At 45.3% G+C, this 20,001-nt stretch overlaps 1 protein-coding gene across 5 annotated transcripts in view; it reads right to left on the bottom strand.

Annotated features, from left to right (window-relative positions):
* SPATA2 (spermatogenesis associated 2) overlaps positions 1-20,001 on the bottom strand; it is a 35,008-nt gene that overhangs the window by 2,985 nt on the left and 12,022 nt on the right. For 3 of the 5 annotated variants that reach the window (XM_056547449.1, XM_056547452.1, XM_056547453.1), the window contains exon 2: positions 947-1,376. In XM_056547449.1, coding sequence (XP_056403424.1) covers positions 947-1,264 — 318 coding nt within the window. In that variant the 5' untranslated portion in view covers positions 1,265-1,376. Of the gene's footprint in view, positions 1-946; positions 1,383-20,001 lie in introns of all 5 variants that reach the window. The other 2 variants (XM_056547451.1, XM_056547450.1) reach the window with 1 other exon arrangement.

Below are 20,001 nucleotides of genomic sequence, written 5' to 3' on the forward strand. Positions count from 1 at the left end.
GTAACAATTTGTGGGGGGGAGCAGAACAGCACTGGCAGGTAACATGATTTGTGGGGGGGGGAGCAGAACAGCACTCGCGGATAACATGATTTCTGGGGGGGAGCAGAACAGCGCTGGCGGATAACATTATTTGTGGGGGGGAGCAGAACAGCGCTGGCGGGTGACATGATTTGGTGGGGGGGGGAGCAGAACAGCGCTGGCGGGTAACATGATTTGGGGGGAGGGGGAGCAGAACAGCGCTGGCGGGTGACATGATTCGGGGGGAGGGGGAGCAGAACAGCGCTGGCGGGTGACATGATTTGATGGGGGTGAAAGAAATACCGTTATATACCGTGGAACCGCCATAAGTCACAAAAATACCGTGATGCACATTTGGTTATACCGCCCAGCTCTATGCTATGTGAACATTTTAAGTGCAAAATAGTGAGTGTAGCTCTGGAGAACGATACAGGATGGAACTCTGTCTCAAAATAGAATAAGTAATAATGTGCTGATGACCACAGGATATGTAACTCAAGTACACAATGGTCCTTCAAGCAGCTATGGAGTATAACAGGTTATTATTCAGTATAAATGTCATGTAAGATGCACACATTTTCCAATGATGGCAAATATATGAAAAGAGACTACAGAATGCCTTTTTATAGTGGTCAACACCCAGCAGCTGCTAGGTTATGTTCACACGGGAGAGTGCCTGCATGGAAAATTTCCATGTGGACATTACCCTGGCAGAATATACTGGTGCTAGGACCGCTCAGCAATGCATTTCCATGCAGACTCCGCAGAAAGAATAGACTAGAATGTCTATTCTTTCTGCGGACACCGTGAATAATGCAGAAGAATCCCATTGATTTCTGTGCGGAATTCCGCACAGAGATTCCACCGCAGCAATTCCATTGTGATGACATACCCTTACACTTATGGGGTCCAACGGGTCAGTTCTTACCTTAATATTTTTGTACTCTTTCTTCCAGGGATAAAGAAATAGATTAATACCAATCGTCTCCAGCATAGCTGCCGCATTGTGAAGTGAACGTAGATTGGATGTCCGCAAGGTTTTCAATGAGTTTTCACAGACTTCGTAAAATCTGATCAGCCGGAATCTATAAATGGGATCAATTTTCGGCAGGCTGAGTAAGGCTGAGGCGGCAGTACGGAGGTACTCATCACTGACTGCTCGCTGCTTACTATCTGATGCTTCCAGCTTGGATTCGTGAAACTGTACATATTTTCTGAAGAGATCTTCTTTGTACTTCGTATCCATTGAAATGTGGTTCTGGTCGCACGTCTGCAGTTACCTCATCCCATCCATGTTGTTTCTGTGGTGCTGGGATCAGTGAGGGGACGGATCACTAATTCAGCTGAATTCGATGACTCTGCAACTGCAAGAGCGATAATAAACATAATGTCACTTAATTCAATTTAGAGGATGACCTCAGACTTAGCCAGGAAAGCACTTTATTTGTACTTTATGTGTCACTTAAGAGACACCCAGAACTCTAACACAACAAGAGTGAATGGGCAGCAACCAATGAAGATCCATATTTTCCATTCACATCTATTGAATTCTGAGTGAAGCAGGAAAGCACACATACTGCACAGATGCCTCATATGAACCCATAGGGTGCATGCCTACCGCAATACTAAATATGAAAATGCCACAAGAGCACAGGAAGAGAAACTCCAAAACTGCAACTAACAATTGAGACTTCTTGTTAATGAAATAGTAAAACATATCCTACCACACCAAACCTAATGTCCCAACATATAAACCCTGACTAATGCCTGGTAACCCCAGAGATGGCAACCTACATCCCTTCACGTACAGCCACCCGACGTTAGAATCCCCTGAACTAAAGAGAAGACTTCCCTAAATCTTACGCCTGTGTGTAAACCACCTGAAAATCCCCACAGCTACTACTCCAAACATCTGCTACTACTAAACCTCCTCATAAGGCTACAAGGCAAGAAAACATGAAAAGTGCTTTGTCTACAGAGGACAACACTGCTGCACTTACCTAATATTCAACCTCAGGAGCAACATCAGGTATTTTTCTGATACATTCCAGTTTCCACACAAGACATGTATATTTTATCTCCACTTTAGGACTCTCCCCAGTCTAAACTGTATATAAAAGAAAACAACTGTCTAAGGCTACGTTCACATGGCAGGATTTCCAGGCAGAATTCCGCTGCACAGAAATTTTGCAGCAGCAGAGTCCCATCGATTTTAATGGGATTCCATTGCACGATGCAGAGCAGAATTTCTGGCGCGGATATCCTGATTCCAGTGTCTGCAAAAACATTAAAGGGGTATTCCGGCCAAAAACATCTTATCCCCTATCCAAAGGATAGGGCATAAGATGTCTGATCGCAGGGGGCCCACCGCTGGGACCCCCCGTGATCTCCCTGCAGCAGCCTGCATTCTACGCATGGCTGCGTCTGCTTTTTCTGAAAGCTCCAGGCTTCCGAGACGGGGACGTGATGTCACACCCCCTCCATTCATTTCTATGGGAGGGGGGGGGGGGGGGCGCTGCGGCCGTTACGCCCCCTCCTGCTGCAGGGAGATCGCGTGGGGGTCCCAGCGGCGGGTCCCCCGCGATCAGACATCTTATGCCCTATCCTTTGGATAGGGGATAAGATGTTTTTGGAATACCCCTTTAAACATGTTCAATGTTTCTGCAGAGTCTGCATGGAAATGTACCCGAAGTTTGTAAAATGTCTATGCGGACATTCTGCCGTGTAAAACCGGCCTTAAGAAGAGCCCTACAGTTGGCAGATACTATGGGGCAATAGACTTCTCTCCATTGCCTTTGCAATGGAAAACATTGTCACTGACCTGTGGCATTGCCTGGGATTTCTGCCGCAGATTTTTAGGCTATGTTCACACGGCTGAATTTCTGCACAGAATTTGTAGCCAATTCACTTCAATGGAATTCTTGTAGCGGAAATTCTGCAGCAGAAAATCTACTGGGTGAATGGGACAGCGTGAATCCCATTAAGGTATTGGCTGTAAATTCATGCAGAAATTCTGGCATGTGAACATAGCCTTGAAGGGGTACTCCAGTGGAAAACTTATTTTTTATTTTATTTTTTTTAATCAACTGGTGCCAGAAAGTTAAATATATTTGTAAATTCTATTCAGCAGAGAGCACTTTGCTTAGTCAGAAAAGAAATTCAAAAAGAAAAGAACTTCCTGTGGAGCATACAGCAGCTGATAAGTACTGGAAGGGTTAAGATTTTTTAAATAAAAGCAATTTACAAATCTGTTTAACTCTCTGGCACCAGTGGAGTAAAAAAATAAAAAATAAAATAGTTTTCCACTGGAGCACCTCTTTAATGCTGTGGTTTTTTTCTGCAGCCAGGAGTGGGATAAGTTTGTCTAAGCTACCGGGAGTGTTTTCTGCATAGAATCTGCATCTAGAAACATTTCTTTCTGCATGTGGATGTGTGAATCCAAGCCAGAAAAATGTAACATATTAAAACAATGGGATTCCCAATAAAACTAATCTTCAACATGCAATTTGTAGCGGAATTCACCTGAAATTTACCACTATGTATGAACATCGCTTATAAATTAGGGATCGACCGATATCTGTTTTTTTAGGGCCGATACCGATAATCGGTGGAGGTTAGGGCCGATAGCCGATAACTTATACCGATATTTCGGTATAAGTTATCGGCTATTTATCCCCCCGCGACACCACTGCAGATCATTGATTTAAAGTGGGCGCTTTAAATCAATGCACTGCAGTGGCTTTTGCGGTGCCATAGGCCGCCGCCGCCGCCGCCACCCGCTTCTCTCCCCCTGCCTGTCAGAGTGGTCTGGGCCATCCTTCCTTCCTGTAGTGTCCGGCGGCATTCCGGGTGGAGGGTGAACCGGTCCGGGCTGTACTCCTTCTCCGGGGGTCATCTTCTCCACTCCGGGCAGGCTCCGGCCTAGTAACGCAGCATAGACGCCGCTGCGCAGCGACGCCTGTGCGCAGCAATGCACCTGATGTCACTGCGCAGCGGCGTCTATGCTGCGTTACTAGGCCGATGCCTGCCCGGAGTGGAGAAGATGACCCCCGGAGAAGGACAGCCCAGACCAGTTCACCCTCCACCCGGAATGCCGCCAGACACTACAGGAAGGATGGATGGCCCGAACCACCCCCATTACGGGTAAGTTTAATTTTTTTTATTGACTCAGAGGGTGGGGGAGGGGCCCGACCGGTATAGCGGGCGTCCACCATTAACCCCTCAGGTGCTGGGATCAATACAGATCCCGGCATCTGCGGCAGTGCGCGATTTGAATGAATGATCGGATCGCCCTCAGCACTGCTGCGGGGATACGATCATTCATTACGCCGCACGGAGGTCCCCTCACCTTCCTCCGTCCGGCTCCCGGCGTCTCCTGCTCTGGTCTGTGATCGAGCAGACCAGAGCAGAAGATGACCGATAATACTGCTCTGTTCTATGTCCTATACATAGAACAGATCAGTATTAGCAATCATGGTATTGCTATGAATAGTCCCCTATGGGGACTATTCAAGTGTAAAAAAAAAAAATGTAAAAAAATGTAAAAGTAAAAAAAAAGTGAAAAATCCCCTCCCCCAATAAAAAAGTAAAACGTCCGTTTTTTCCTATTTTACCCCCAAAAAGCGTAAAAAACATTTTTTATAGACATATTTGGTATCGCCGCATGCGTAAATGTCCGAACTATTAAAATAAAATGTTAATGATCCCGTACGGTGAACGGCGTGAACGAGAAAAAATTCCTACTTTTTTAATACATTTTATTTTAAAAAATTATAAAAAATGTATTAAGTTTTTTATATGCAAATGTGGTATCAAAAAAAAAAGTACAGATCATGGCGCAAAAAATGAGCCCCCATACCGCCGCTTACACGGAAAAATAAAAAAAGTTAGAGGTCATCAAAATAAAGGGATTATAAACGTACTAATTTGGTTAAAAGTTTGTGATTTTTTTTAAGCGCGACAATAATATAAAAGTATGTAATAATGGGTATCATTTTAATCGTATTGACCCTCAGAATAAAGAACACGTCATTTTTACCATAAATTGTACGGCTTGAAAACGAAACCTTCCAAAATTAGCAAAATTGCGTTTTTCGTTTTAATTTCCCCACAAAAATAGTGTTTTTTGGTTGCGCCATACATTTTATGATATAATGAGTGATGTCATTACAAAGGACAACTGGTCGCGCAAAAAACAAGCCCTCATACTAGTCTGTGGATGAAAATATAAAAGAGTTATGATTTTTAGAAGGCGAGGAGGAAAAAATGAAAACTTAAAAATTAAATTGTCTGAGTCCTTAAGGCCAAAATGGTCTGAGTCCTTAAGGGGTTAAATTACTTTTGGGGGGGGGGGGTAAAATGGGAAAAAGGGGCCATTTAATTCTTTACTGGGGGAAGAGCTTTTCACTTTCACAGCAGGTAAGGTGACTTCTGTCTGCCATTTTGGATGATTGGACCTCTGTGGCAGTGCGGCGAGAAATCTGATCATCCATTTAAAGTGCCACATTGCTGAGATCTGTATTGTATTGATAGTGACCATTATCGGCAGGTCCATGGCTGCTGATAGCAGCCGGGACCTGCCGCGAGCACCGTTCCGGTGCCCGAGTCATGTATAGGACGTAAATGTACGTCCTGGTGCGTTAAGTGCAGGCCACCAGCACATACATTTACACCCTATGTCGTTAAGGGGTTAAATTAGTAACACATGACTGAAACTAAACAAATGATGTATTGCTGTAATCAGGCCGACCTAAAGTACAATGGGTCTCGCAAAAAAAAAAAAAAAAAAAAAAAAAAAAAAAAAAAAAAAAGAGTCCTTATTTGGGTTTGTAGATGGAAAAATAAAATAAGAGCTCTGGCTAGCGTAGGGCAAGGAGGAAAACGAAAATTGACCTGGGCCTTAAGGGGTTAAAGTATATAAGGTGTTCCTAGTAAGTTTTTAATAATAAAGACCTAATTTACATAATTTTGTGTACCAGGACAATTGGATTCTGATGAGGACAAGTAGATTGTGCTCCCATTTTTTTTGTGTGTGTTTTTTTTATTTATTTATTTCCACTCTCCTGACCTAAGGGTACAAAACAAAGTATAATCTACATTTTGTACACTCACATGTATGGTTATTAGGACTATACTAAGTACAGTATTATCCATAAATACACTATACAGGTGTCAGAGAGCACTGTGGACAAGACAAAAAAGAAATTCAAAAAGAAAAGAATTTTCTCTGTAGCATACAGCTGTCAATAAGTACTGGAAGGGTAAAGATTTTTTAACAGAAGTCATTTACAAATCTGTTTAACTTTCTGGCACCAGTTAATTTAAAAAAAAAAAATATATATGTTTAACACCGGAGTATGAGGTCATTACAAAGTTTTAAAAGGCGAGGGAAAAAAATAATTGGGCCACGCCCCTCCCATAGAAATGAATGGAGGGGCGTGGCGTGACATGACCATCTCGGAAGCCCGGCGGATTCCAAAACTTCAGACGCAGCTACGCATAGAATGCAGGCTGCTGCAGGGAGATCGCGGGGGAGGGGTCCCAGCAGCAGGTCCCCCGCGATCAGACGTCTTATACCCTATCCTTTCGAAAGGGGATAAGATGTTTTTGTCTGTAATTAACCCCTAAAAGGACATCTGTAGTGCATCCGCTATCCGAAGGAAACCCATTTTATATAGATTTTTATGTTCTTTCCTTTTTCTGAGCAAAATAATTTTTTTCCTTTTTGTGTTATGTTCCGATAGCCGTAACTTTTTCATTTTTCGTCTGACGACATTGAGTGAGGGCTTATTTTTTCCAGGACAAGCTGTACTTTTTATTGGTATAATTTTGTGATACATGCTACCTTTTGATCTTTTTTATTCCGCTATTTGTATTAAACCCCTTAACGACACAGGACGTAAATGTACTTAAAGGGTAGCTCCCACCATCCTATTTGTTATTTTTTTTGCTAGCCCATACATAAGTACTACAACATATCAAAAAATAAAGTTGGTGACAGTGCCCATTTAAAGGAGTCGCTCCGCCCTGCCCGGGCTGCAATAAAAATGAACCATCTCTCACCTTCCTGGGTTCCCCCGGAGCGCCACTACAGCTGATCGGTCCATCTTGTTCATACTGCCGTGTGTAACGAAGAGTCACATATCACTCAGCCTATCGCCGGCCGAGGCGGAACATCACAGCGGCCAGCAATAGGCTGAGCGCCATGTGACGCTTCGTTACACACGGAAGTATGAAGAAGATGGACCGGAGGACCGATCAGCTGTAGTGGCGCTCCACGGGTAAAGGAGTACTCTTTTAACACACCAGGATGTACATTTACATCCTATGCATAACTGCGAGCATCTGAACGATGCTGGGGTCATGCACGGCAGGTAACAGCTGCTGATAGCAGCCAGGGACCCACCGGATATGGCAGACATCCGCGATAGCGCGGATGTCCGCCATTAACCCTTCAGATGCAGTGATCAATACAGATGACGGCATCTGCAGCATTGCAGACACTAAAATGGATGATCGGATCGCCCGCAGTGCTGCCACAGCGATCCGATCATCCAGAACGGCAGACGGATGTCCCCTCACCTGCATCCGCTGCCTTCCGGGAGTCTACTGCTCTGGTCTGAGATTGAGCAGACTGTGCAGAAGATGACCGATAATACTGATCAGTGCTATGTCCTATGCATAGCACTGAACAGTATTAGCAATTGAATGATTGCTATAAATAGTCCCCTATGGGGACTATTAAAGCGTATAAATAAATGTAAAATAAAAAAAAAATAATAAAACTCCCCCATTAGAAAAGTAAATTGTCCCATTTTCCCTATTTCAAAAAATGTTATATACATATTTGGTATCGTCGCGTGCGTAAATATCCGAACTATTCAAATATAATGTTAATGATACAAGTACGGTGAACGGCGTGAACATAAAAGACCAAAATTGATGCCTTTTTTTATAACTTTATTCCCCAAAATTTTTTTATAAAAAATGTATTAAAGCTTTTATGTAAGCAAATACGGGTATCAATAAAAAGTACAGATCACGGCGCAAAAAAAAAATGAGCCCTCATACCGCCGCTTATACGGAAGAAAAAAAAGTTATAGGTCTACAAAATAGGGGGATTTTAAACGTACTAATTTGGTTAAAAAGTTTGCGACTTTTAAGCACAATAGTAATAGAAAAGTATGTTATCATGGGTATCATTTTAATCGTATTGAGCCATAGATTAAAAAAAAAGTAATTTTTACTGTAAATTGTACGGCGTGAAAACGAAACCTTCCAAAAATGTGCAATATTGCGGTTTTCTTTTTAATTTCCCCACACAAATAGTATTTTTTTGGTTGCGCCATACATTTTATGATAAAGTGAGTGATGGCATTACAACGGACAACTGGTCCCGCAAAAAACAAGCCCTCATACTAGTCTGTGGATGAAAATATAAGTTATGATTTTTTAAAGGAGAGGAGAGAAAAAAGAAAATGTAAAAAAAAAAAAATTCTGTGAGTCCTTAAGGGGTTAAGGACGAAGCCTATTTTGACCTTAAGGACACAGCCATTTTTTGAAAATCTGACCACTGCCACTTTATTCATTAATAACTGAGTTGCTTTTAACTATGAATTTCCGAGATGTTTTTTTCGTGACATTCTACTTTGAGATAGTGGTAAATTTCCGTCGATACTTGCATAATTTCTTGGTTAAAAAATCCAAGATTTTATGAAAATTTTGCATTTTTCTAATTTTGAAGCTCTCTGCTTGTAAGGAAAATGGACATTCCAAATAAATTATATATTGATTCACATAAACAATATGTCTACTTTATGTTGGCATCATAAAGTTGAAGTTTTTTTTACTTTTTGAAGACATTATAGGGCTTCAAAGTATAGCAGCAATTTTCCAAATATTCATGAAAATTTCTAAATTTCAGGGGCCAGTTCAGTTTGAAGTGGATTTGAGGGGCCTTTCTGTGAGGAATCGGGCCCATATATGACCCCATTATAGAAACTGCCCCCCTCAAAGTATTCAAAATGACATTCAGAAATAGCAGCAAAGGTGATGAGAAAACTCAAAATCTCCATGTTATTGTTGCCCCTTTTTTCCATTTTTACAAGTGTTAAAAGGAGAAAAAGCCCACCAAATCTTTTTAATCAATTTTTTTTGAGTAAGGAAATACCTCATATGTGGATGTAAAGTGTTCTGTGGCTGCACTACAGGGCTCAGAAGGGAAGGAGAGACAATGGGATTTTGGAGAGAGAATTTAGCTGAAATGGTTTTGGGGGCATTTCGCATTTAGAAAGCCAACAGCCAACATAGTGCCAGAACAGCAAAAAACACAACCCTACATGGCACACTATTTGGAAAACTACACCCCTTAAGGACACATGACGTTCTCATACGTCTCCATTTCCGAGTCCTTAAGGACACATGACGTATGAGAACGTCATGTGTTTTACCGGCCCCCCGCAACCATCTGGAGCGGAGCCGGTGCCCGATGCCTGCTGAAATCGTTCAGCAGGCATCGGGGCATATCGCCCAGGGGGGTCATTATGCCCCCCCCCCCCATGTCGGCGATGGCCGCAGATCGCTGGACAATTCAGTCCAGCGATCTGCGGCGGATTCCGGGTCAATCGGGTCTCCAGTGAACAGCCAGAGCAAGCAGGGGTGAGGTGGCACTGGTGCCACCTCACGATCGCCCTGATTCGTCGGCTGGATTACCGGCCGACCAATCAGGGCGCCTGCTGCGGGTGTCACTCCCGCAACCCGCTCCGCCCCTCTTCCGGAGGACGTGAGCGGGTGCGGGACGTGCACCCCGGGTGCTGGGGACCCCGATCCCCGGCGTCCCTGTTGGGATCGGGGCCCCAGGAGCAGCGGCGGCGACGACGAGGGACTGACCTGTGCGGCGAGGATTGTTGGAGGTGAGTGACAGCCTCCTGCTGTTGCTTAGCAACAGCTCCCAGCATGCAAAAAGGGCATGCTGGGAGCTGTAGTTATGCAACAGCAGGAGGCAGACCACCACAACTCCCAGCATTCCCTTATGGGCATGCTGGGACTTATAGTTTTGCAACAGCTGGAGGCACATTCTTTCTATGGAAAAGTGTACCTTCAGCTGTTGTATAACTACAACTCCCAGCTTGCACAATCAGCTAAAGTGCATGCTGGGAGTTGTAGTGGTGCATCTGGTGGTTGCATAACTACAACTCCCAGCATGCCCGTTGGCTGTCGGTGACTGCTGAGAGTTGTAGTTTTGCAACAGCTGAAGGCCCACTGAGTTAAGTAGCAAACCAGTGTGTCTCCAGCTGTTGCATAACTACAATCCCCAGCATGCCCTTCCGCTGTCCGTACATGCTGGGGGTTGTAGCTTTTGCAACAGCTGAAGGCACACTGGTTGCAAAACACTGAGTTTGTTACCAAACTCTGTGTTTCACAACCAGTGTGCCTCCAGCTGTTGCAAAACTACAACTCCCAGCATGCACTGATAGACCGTACATGCTGGGAGTTGTAGTTTTGCAACAGCTGGATGTTTCCCCCCCCCCAATGTGAACGTACAGGGTACACTCACATGGGCGGAGGATTACAGTAAGTATCCGGCTGCAAGTTTGAGGTGCGGCAAAATTTCTGCCGCAGCTCAAACTGCCAGCGAGAAACTACTGTGAACCCCCGCCCGTGCGACTGTACCCTAAAAACACTACACTACACTACCACACAATAAAATAAGTAAAAAACACTACGTATACACATACCCCTACACAGCCCCCCACCCCAATAAAAATGAAAAACATCTGGTACACCACTGTTTCCAAAACGGAGCCTCCAGCGGTTGCAAAACTACAACTCCCAGCATGCACTGAGACCGTACATGCTGGGATTTGTAATTTTGCAACAGCTGGATGTCCACCCCCCCCCCCCCCAATGTGAATGTACAGGGTACACTCACATGGGCGGAGGATTACAGTAAGTATCCGGCTGCAAGTTTGAGGTGCGGCAAAATTTCTGTCGCAGCTCAAACTGCCAGCGAGAAACTACTGTGAACCCCCGCCCGTGCGACTGTACCCTAAATACACTACACTAACACAAAATAAAATAAAAAGTAAAAAACACTACGTATACACATACTCCTATACAGCCCCCCTCCCCTCCCCAATAAAAATGAAAAACGTCTGGTACGCCACTGTTTCCAAAACGGAGCCTCCAGCTGTTGCCAAACAACTATTCCCAGTATTGCCAGATAGCTGTTGACTGTCTAGGCATGCTGGGAGTTTTACAACAGCTGGAGGCACCCTGTTTGGGAATCACTGGCGTAGAATACCCCTATGTCCACCCCTATGCAAGTCCCTAATTTAGGCCTCAAATGCGCATGGCGCTCTCACTTTGGAGCCCTGTCGTATTTCAAGGCAACAGTTTAGGGCCACATATGGGGTATTGCCGTACTTGGGAGAAATTGTGTTACAAATTATGGGGGGTATTTTCTGCTATTACCCTTTTTAAAAATGTAAAAATTTTGGGAAACCAAGCATTTTAGGTAAAAATATATATATATTTTTTTACATATGCAAAAGTCGTGAAACACCTGTAGGGCATTAAGGTTCACGTTACCCCTTGTTACGTTCCCCGAACGGTATGCCATGTGTTTTTTTTTTTGCTGTTCTGGCACCATAGGGGCTTCCTAAATGCGGCATGCCCCCAGAGCAAAATTTCCTTCAAAAAAGCTAAATGTGACTCCTCTTCTGAGACCTGTAGTGCGCCAGCAGAGCACTTTTCACCCCCATGCGAGGTGTTTTCTGTATCGGGAGAAATTGGGCTTCAAATTTTGGGGGGTATTTTCTGCTATTACCCTTTTTAAAAATGTAAAATTTTTGGGAAACCAAGCATTTTAGGTAAAAAATATATATTATTTTTTTTACATATGCAAAAGTCGTGAATCACCTGTAGGGTATTAACCCCTTAAGGACCAAGGACGTACCGGTACGTCCTTGGTCCTGCTCTTCTGATATAACGCGGGGTTACACAGTAACCCCGCGTCATATCACGGCGGGCCTGGCGTCATAATGAAGCCGGGACCCGCCTCTAATAGCGCGCAGCGCCGATCGCGGCGCCACACGCTATTAACCCTTTAGCCACGCACTCAGAGCTGAAAGTAAAACCGAAAGTGGCTGGCTAGCTCAGTTGGGCTGTTCGGGATAGCCGCGGCTAATCGCGGCATCCCGAACAGCTGACAGGACAGCGGGAGGGCCCCTACCTGCCTCCTCGCTGTCCGATCGCCGAATGACTGCTCAGTGCCTGAGATCCAGGCATGAGCAGTCATGCGGCAGAATCGTTGATCACTGGTTGAAGTGAATAAAGATCATTTAATTCCTCCCCTATTAAAAGTTTGAATCACCCCCCTTTTCCAATAAAAAGAAAAACACAGTGTAAATAAAAATAAACATATATGGTATCCCGCGTGCGGAAATGTCCGAATTATAAAAAGATATTAATTAAACCGCTCTGTCAATGGCGTGCGCGCAAAAAAAATCCAAAGTCCAAAATAGTGCATTTTTGGTCACTTTTTATATCATTTAAAAATGAATAAAAAGCGATCAATAAGTCCTATCAATGCAAAAATGGTACCGTTAAAAACTTCAGATCACGGCGCAAAAAATGAGCCCTCATACCGCCCCATACACGGAAAAATAAAAAATTTATAGGGGTCAGAAGATGACAATTTTAAACGTATAAATTTTCCTGCATGTAGTTATGATTTTTTCCAGAAGTCCCACAAAATCCAACCTATATAAGTAGGGTATTATTTTAACCGTATGGACCTACAGAATAAAGACAAGGTGTCATTTTTACCGAAAAATGTACTACGTAGAAACGGAAGCCCCCAAAAGTTACAAAACAGCGTTTTTTCTTCAATTTTGTCGCACAATGATTTTTTTTCCCGCTTCACCGTAGATTTTTGGGCAAAATGACTGACGTCATTGCAAAGTAGAATTGGTGGCGCAAAAAATAAGCCATCATATGGATTTTTAGGTGCAAATTTGAAAGAGTTATGATTTTTTAAAGGCAAGGAGCAAAAAACGAAAATGCAAAAACGGAAAAACCCCCGGTCCTTAAGGGGTTAAGGTTCATTTTACACCTTGTTACGTTCCCTGAGGGGTCTAGTTTCCAAAATGGTATGCCATGTGTTTTTTTTTGCTGTCCTGGCACCATAGGGGCTTCCTAAATGCGGCATGCCCACCAAAAACCATTTGTCGCTCCTTCCCTTCTGAGCCCTCTACTGCGCCTGCCGAACAATTAACATAGACATACGAGGTATGTGCTTACTCGAGAGAAATTGGGTTTCAAATACAAGTAAAAATTTTCTCCTTTTTACCCCTTGCAAAAATTCTAAAATTGGGTCTACAAGAACATGCGAGTGTAAAAAATGAAGATTTTGAATTTTCTCCTTCACTTTGCTGCTATTCCTGTGAAACACCTAAAGGGTTAAAGGGGTAGTCCAGTGGTGAAAAACTTATCCCCTATCCTAAGGATAGGGGATAAGTTTGAGATCGCGGGGGTCCGACCGCTGGGGCCCCCTGCGATCTCTCTGTACGGGGCCCCGGCTCTCCGCCGAGATAGCGGGTGTCGACCCCCGCACGAGGCGGCGGCCGACACGCCCCCTCAATACATCTCTATGGCAGAGCCGGAGATTGCCGAAGGCAGCGCTTCGGCTCTGCCATAGAGTTGTATTGAGGGGGCGTGTCGGCCGCCGCCTCGTGCGGAGGTCGACACGCCCCCTTCCAGCGGGCTGTCGGGGCTCCGTACAGGAGATCGCAGGGGGCCCCAGCGGTCGGACCCCCCGCGATCTGCAACTTATCCCCTATCCTTAGGATAGGGGATAAGTTGCTCACCACTGAATCACCACTGGACTACTCCTTTAATACACTTACTGAATGTCATTTTGAATACTTTGGGGGGTGGAGTTTTTAGAATGGGGTCTTTTATGGGGTATTTCTAATATGAAGACTCTTCAAATCCACTTCAAAACTGAACTGGTTCCTGAAAAATAGTGAGTTTGAAAATTTTGGGAAAAATTTCAAAATTGCTGCTGAACTTTGAAGCCCTCTGGTGTCTTCCAAAAGTAAAAACTTGTCAATTTTATGATGCAAACATAAAGTAGACATATTGTATATGTGAACCCAAAAAAAATATATTTTGAATATCCATTTTCCTTACAAGCAGAGAGCTTCAAAGTTAGAAAAATGCAAAATTTTCATTTTTTTCATCAAATTTTGGGATTTTTCACCAAGAAAGGATGCAAGATACCATAAAATTTTACCACTAAGTTAAAGTAGAATATGTCACGAAAAAACTCTCAGAATCAGAATGATAACTAAAAGCATTCCAGAGTTATTAATGTTTAAAGTGACAGTGGTCAGAATTGCAAAAAACGCTCCGGTCCTTAAGGTGTAAAATGGCCTGGTCCTTAAGGGGTTAAGGAACATAACATTGGGTACAGTGAGCCTTAACACCCCACAGGTGTTTGACGAATTTTCGTTATAGTTGAAAATGAAAAATTCTTTTTTTTTCACTAAAATGCTGGTGTTACCCCAAATTTTTCCATTTTCACAAGGTGTAATAGGGGAAAAAAAAAAAAAAAAAAGACACCCAAAATTGTAACCCTTTTCCTTCCAAGTATGGAAATACCCCATATGTGAACGTAAAGTGCTCTGCGGGCACTCAGCTTTTGGAGAGAGAATTTTGCTGACATTTAGAAACAGCAAAAAACACCCCACATGGCATACTATTTGGGAGCTACACCCTTCAAGGAACAAGGGGTACAGTGAGCCTTAACACTCCACAGGTGTTTGATGAATATTTGTTAATGTTGGACTTTAAAATAAAAAAAAATGTATTCACTAAAACGCTGGGGCGATACCAATTTTTTTTTAACCGTATTTATCGGGGTATACCACGCAACGGCCTATAAACACGCACCCTAATTTTACCAAGGATATTTGGGTAAAAAAAGTTTTTTACCCAAATATCCATGGTAAAATGAGGGTGCGTGTGTGCGCGTGTATACCCCGATACACCCCAGGAAAGGCAGGAGGAGAGAGGCCGTCGCTGCCCGCTTCTCTCCCCCTGCCTTTCCTGGGGTCTAGAGCCCTGCTGCCGGCCCTTCTCTCCCCCTGGCTATTGGAGCCGCTGCCCGTTCTGTCCCCCTGACTATCGGTGCCGGCGCCGATAGCCAGGGGGAGAGAAGCGGCGCCGACATCCAGGGGGAGAGAAGGGGCAGCGGCACCTATTGCCGGCACCGCTGCCCCGTTGCCTCCCCCCATCCCCGGTGGCATAATTACCTGTTGCCGGGGTCGGGTCCGTGCTGCTGCAGGCCTCCGGCGTGCGTCCCCTGCGTCGTTGCTATGCGCTGCACGGCGCATGACGTCAGTGCGCCGCACCATATGTGGACATGAGGTGCTCTGCAGGAGCACAACATGGCTCAGAACAGAAGGAGCGCCACTGGGCTTTAGGAGAGAGAATTTTGCTGGAGTTCAAGTTGGGGGCCATGTGCAATTACAAAGCCCTCAGTGTCAGAAAAGTGGACCCCCCCCCCCACGTGACCTCAATTCGGAAACTACAACCCTCACAGAATGTAATAAGGGGTGCAGTGAGCATATTTAAATACTGTATTTATCGGCTTATAACACGCATTTTTTAGGCAACATTTTTTAGCCTAAAGTCTATCTGTGTGTTATACACCGATAAGCCGCTGCAGTTCAATGATTTAAAGGGGTACTCCGGGGCTTAAACATCTTATCCCCTATCCAAAGGATAGGGGATAAGATGCCTGATCGCGGGAGTCCAGCCGCTGGGGACCCCCGGGATCATGCTCGCGGCACCCCATTTGTAATCAGATCCGGAGCGTGTTCGCTCCGGGTCTGATTATGGTCGAACGCAGGGCGGACTGGCGTGTGACGTCACGCCTCCGCCCCCGTGTGACGTCACGCTCCGCCCCTCAATGCAAGCCTATGGGAGGGGGCGTGATAGCTATCACCTCCCGTAGGCTTGCATTGAGGGGCAGAGCGTGACGTCACACGCCACCGGTCCTGCGGTCGCCAGTAATCAGTCCCGGAGCGAACACGCTCCGGGCACTGATTACAAACGGGGTGCCGCGAACATGATCCCGGGGGTCCCCAGCGGCAGGACTCCCGCGATCAGGCATCTTATCCCCTATCCTTTGGATAGGGGATAAGATGTTTAAGCACCTGTGTACCCCTTTAAAGCGGGCACTTTAAATCAATGAATTGCAGCAGCTTTTGCAGGTCCAGAGACCGCCGCCGCTGACTGCTTCTCTGCCCCTGCCTATCCTGGGGTCCAGGGACTGCCGACACCGCTGCCCCATTGCCTCCCCCATCCCTGGTTTTTCTGACCCCGCAGAAGCCCCCAGGAAAAGCAGGGGGAGAGAGGCAGTCGCTGCCCGCTTCTCTCCCCCTGCCTTTCCTGGGGTCTAGAGCCCTGCCGCAGCCGCTTCTCTCCCCCTGGCTATCGGAACCGCTGCCCCATTGCCTCCCCCATCCCCAGTTTTATAATTACCTGTTGCCGGGGAAGGGTCCGCGCTGCTTCTGGCTCCGGTGTGGCATCTCCTGCGTCGTTCCTATGCACTGCGCTACGCAATGACGAGTGACGTCACGTACAGTATACGGTATATATTTTTTTTACACTAACATGCTGGTGTTGCCCCATTTTCAGAAGAAAATTGTACCAAAAAGGAGAAAAAAAAATTGTAACAATTTCTCCCAACTACAGAAATACCCCATATGTGGCCCTAAATTGTTGCCTTGAAATACAACAGGGCTCCGGAGTGAGAGCCATGCACATGAGGCCTAAATTAGTGATTTGCATAAGGGCAGCTGAAGCTATGTTCAGACGGTGGAATGTCCGCTCAGAAAATTTCTGTGTGGAAATATCACCGACAGTGGAGCACTGGCAGAACATGCCGGCGCTATGAGTGCTTGGAAGGAATGCATTTCTGTGTGGACTCCACAAAAACAAGAGACATGTCTATGCTTACTGCGCACTCCGCCAATGGGATTTCCGCCAAAGAAACATCTGCCACAGAAATGCTGCCGTGTGCACAAGAAAACACCGGGGTGCTGGGCCGCAAAAGTTTGTTTGAACGCCAGAAGAAAAAAAAAAACGTAAAGTTCATTTCAGTGAAGGCTGTGGTGTCAATTGGATTCCTGGGCGGCCAACAAACCCAGAAATCAGTGGCTCATAACCGTCCTGACTGTACTCCGGCCGACCACTTATTCATATTTCCCGCTGAGAGCTGTGATTGGCTGCCACCATCTGGCCAATCCCCACTCTGGGCGGAAAATATGAGTGATGTTCTATTCACATCACTGGCCGGCCGAAGTATAGTGCAGAAATGCCAGCACTGTATAGAGCCACTCCGCATCTCTGCTAAGGACGGTCGCATCAGGTGTCAGGAGTGACACCCAGAGCAATATGTCTATTGGTACAGGAACTACTACTCCCATCATTGAACAGTGTGTTCCATGCTGGGAGTAGTAGTACTACCTAAAAAATATAAAAAAGAAAAGTGAAACACACACTACATTTTTATTATTGTCGGCTATTTTTAGTGCCCTGCCCGCACCAAAAATATAAATTTTGTTATAAAAAAGATACATTCGTTACATTCGCTATCTACATTTTTTCCACCACTACTGCGTCTTTTTTTATCTACTTTTTTTTTGGTACCCAACAAATTTTTAAAAACACCAAAGGGGCCAAAAATGCAATTTCCACACAAATGAAAAAAACGCCAGAAAAAAACGCCAGACGCAGGAGTTTACACAAAAAAAACGCAGGCCAAAAAGTAGAAACGTAGCTTTACTGTTGGCTTTTTTTTTGCGGTGTAGGTTTTTTTTTGCGGTGCAGGTTTAATTTTTTTGCCCTTTTTGGGGAGCATTTGCGGTCCATGCCACTAGCGACTGTTCTGCGCCGTGTGGCTGGACCGTAAACACTGTACAGACTGCACTGATTGGTGATCAGTGATTTTGGATGCTGGGTTTTTCTTTGTGCTTTTTTGTGGGGGTTTGCGTGCCATAATCGACTGTTCTGCACTGTGTGGCCAGACTGCAAACTGTCCCCCCAAATAGAAAAAAAAAAAGTGCTGATCAGTAATAATTCATTGATCAGCCATCAGTGCAGTCTACACACGGGTCTGGCCACACAGCATAGAACAGTCGCTGGTAGCACAGATTACATATGCTGCCGCAAAAAGAGTGCGAAAAAAAAACTGCACCCTATAAAAGGCTATGGGCAGGCAGCAGACCAGTGGTCTCTAAAGTGTGATGCTCCAGATGTTGCAAAACAATAACTCCCAAAAGGCCCCGAGAGCAATTGGCTGTCTGGGCATGCTGGGAGTTGTAGTTTAGCGAAATATGGATTATTAAACCACTACATAGTGATCCCTGAACTGTGGCCCTCCAGATGTTGCAAAACTACAACTCCCAGCATGCCCAGACAGCAATTGGCATGCTGGGAGTTTTCCAACATATGAGACCACTACATAATTGTCTCCAAACATTGCAAAACAACTCCCAGCATGCCCAGACAACAAACAGCTGTCTGGGCATGCTGGGAGTTGTACTTTTGCAACTGCTGGAGGGACAATCACCAGCAATCGTCTACATCGCTGCTGCCGCCGCCACTTCCGTATCACCCGCTGCATCGGGACGCCCACCCCCGGACCAATGAGGAGCCTCCTGGAACGGGACCAGATCTGATTGGTTCCTGGTCCTGAAGAAGGACTTGCCTGCTGCCAGAGACCTCCGTAGCAGGTAAGTTTAACCTGCGGGCGGTGTGTTTGACTGAATGCCGTGGGTATATATACGGCGGGATACGCAAACTCACTGCATCACCCGCGTTATATATGGCATTCTGCGGCTAAAATTGGCAAATTTTTGGCACTTTTTTTTTTACGGCGTTCACCGAGCGGGATAATTTAGATTGTAGCTTTATAGTACACATCATTATGGACGTGGCAATACCTATTATGTATATGATTTGTGTGTTTATGATAATTCAGGGATTTTATTGGGAAAGGGGCATTTTTATTAAATTTTTTTTACTTCATACTTTCGACAAACTTCTCCCCTCACCCCACTTTTTACAGGTTATACTATGCTGCAATACATTTGTACTGCAGCACAGTATGACCTGATCGGCTGCACACTGTACAGCCTGTGCCTGGATCTCACAGGCTTCCGTAGCAGGCAGACAGGAGGTCATCATCTGACCTCCTGCTGCAACATCAACCAACAGCGACCTGCGATTGTGTCGCGGTGCCAGGGTTGGTAAACAGGGGGGAGCACACTGTCACAGAGGTTAACCGTCAGGATCGGAGAGCAGCTCCACTCCTGACAGCTGCGGCGGGTGCCCGGTGATATGCGATCACCGTCCCCAGCCGCTCAGGAATGGATGTGTATATACGTCCATTTGCAGCCAGCGGTTAATGGGTGACCTTTATCATTAGTTTTAAAGCTTTTTTTGCTTACAATTAGCTGGAGCATGAGATGTTGCATTTGTAGCTAAGCTTTTTTTTTTTGCGACTTTTTGCAATACACGAAAAACTGCCAACAACCTTTCAAACGTAAATCAGTTTTTACTTTGCTGTGGTAACAAATGTATTAAGTGGGAACGTCACACACAATTGGGAAAAAAAAAAAAAGTTACAATCCCCTCAAAACATCGCAAATCTACACCAGCCCAGACTTGGTTTACAAAACTGCCTTTGGACAGCATGTTTAACCCCTTAAGGACGCCGCCCTGTTTTTACCTTAAAGGAGCAGTGCAGCAAAAAATAACTTATCCCATTCTGCAGGAAGCGGCCGTTCCAACTCCCGCAGGGTACTGCGGCCGACACCCCCCCTCCATGTATCTCTATAAGATGCATGAAATGGGCGTGTCGGTCAGTGCTCTGTGCAGGGGTCAGCACGCCCCCTTCCAGCAAACTGC

This window comes from Hyla sarda, chromosome 12, assembly GCF_029499605.1.
Source record: "Hyla sarda isolate aHylSar1 chromosome 12, aHylSar1.hap1, whole genome shotgun sequence".
Lineage (NCBI taxonomy): Eukaryota > Metazoa > Chordata > Amphibia > Anura > Hylidae > Hyla > Hyla sarda.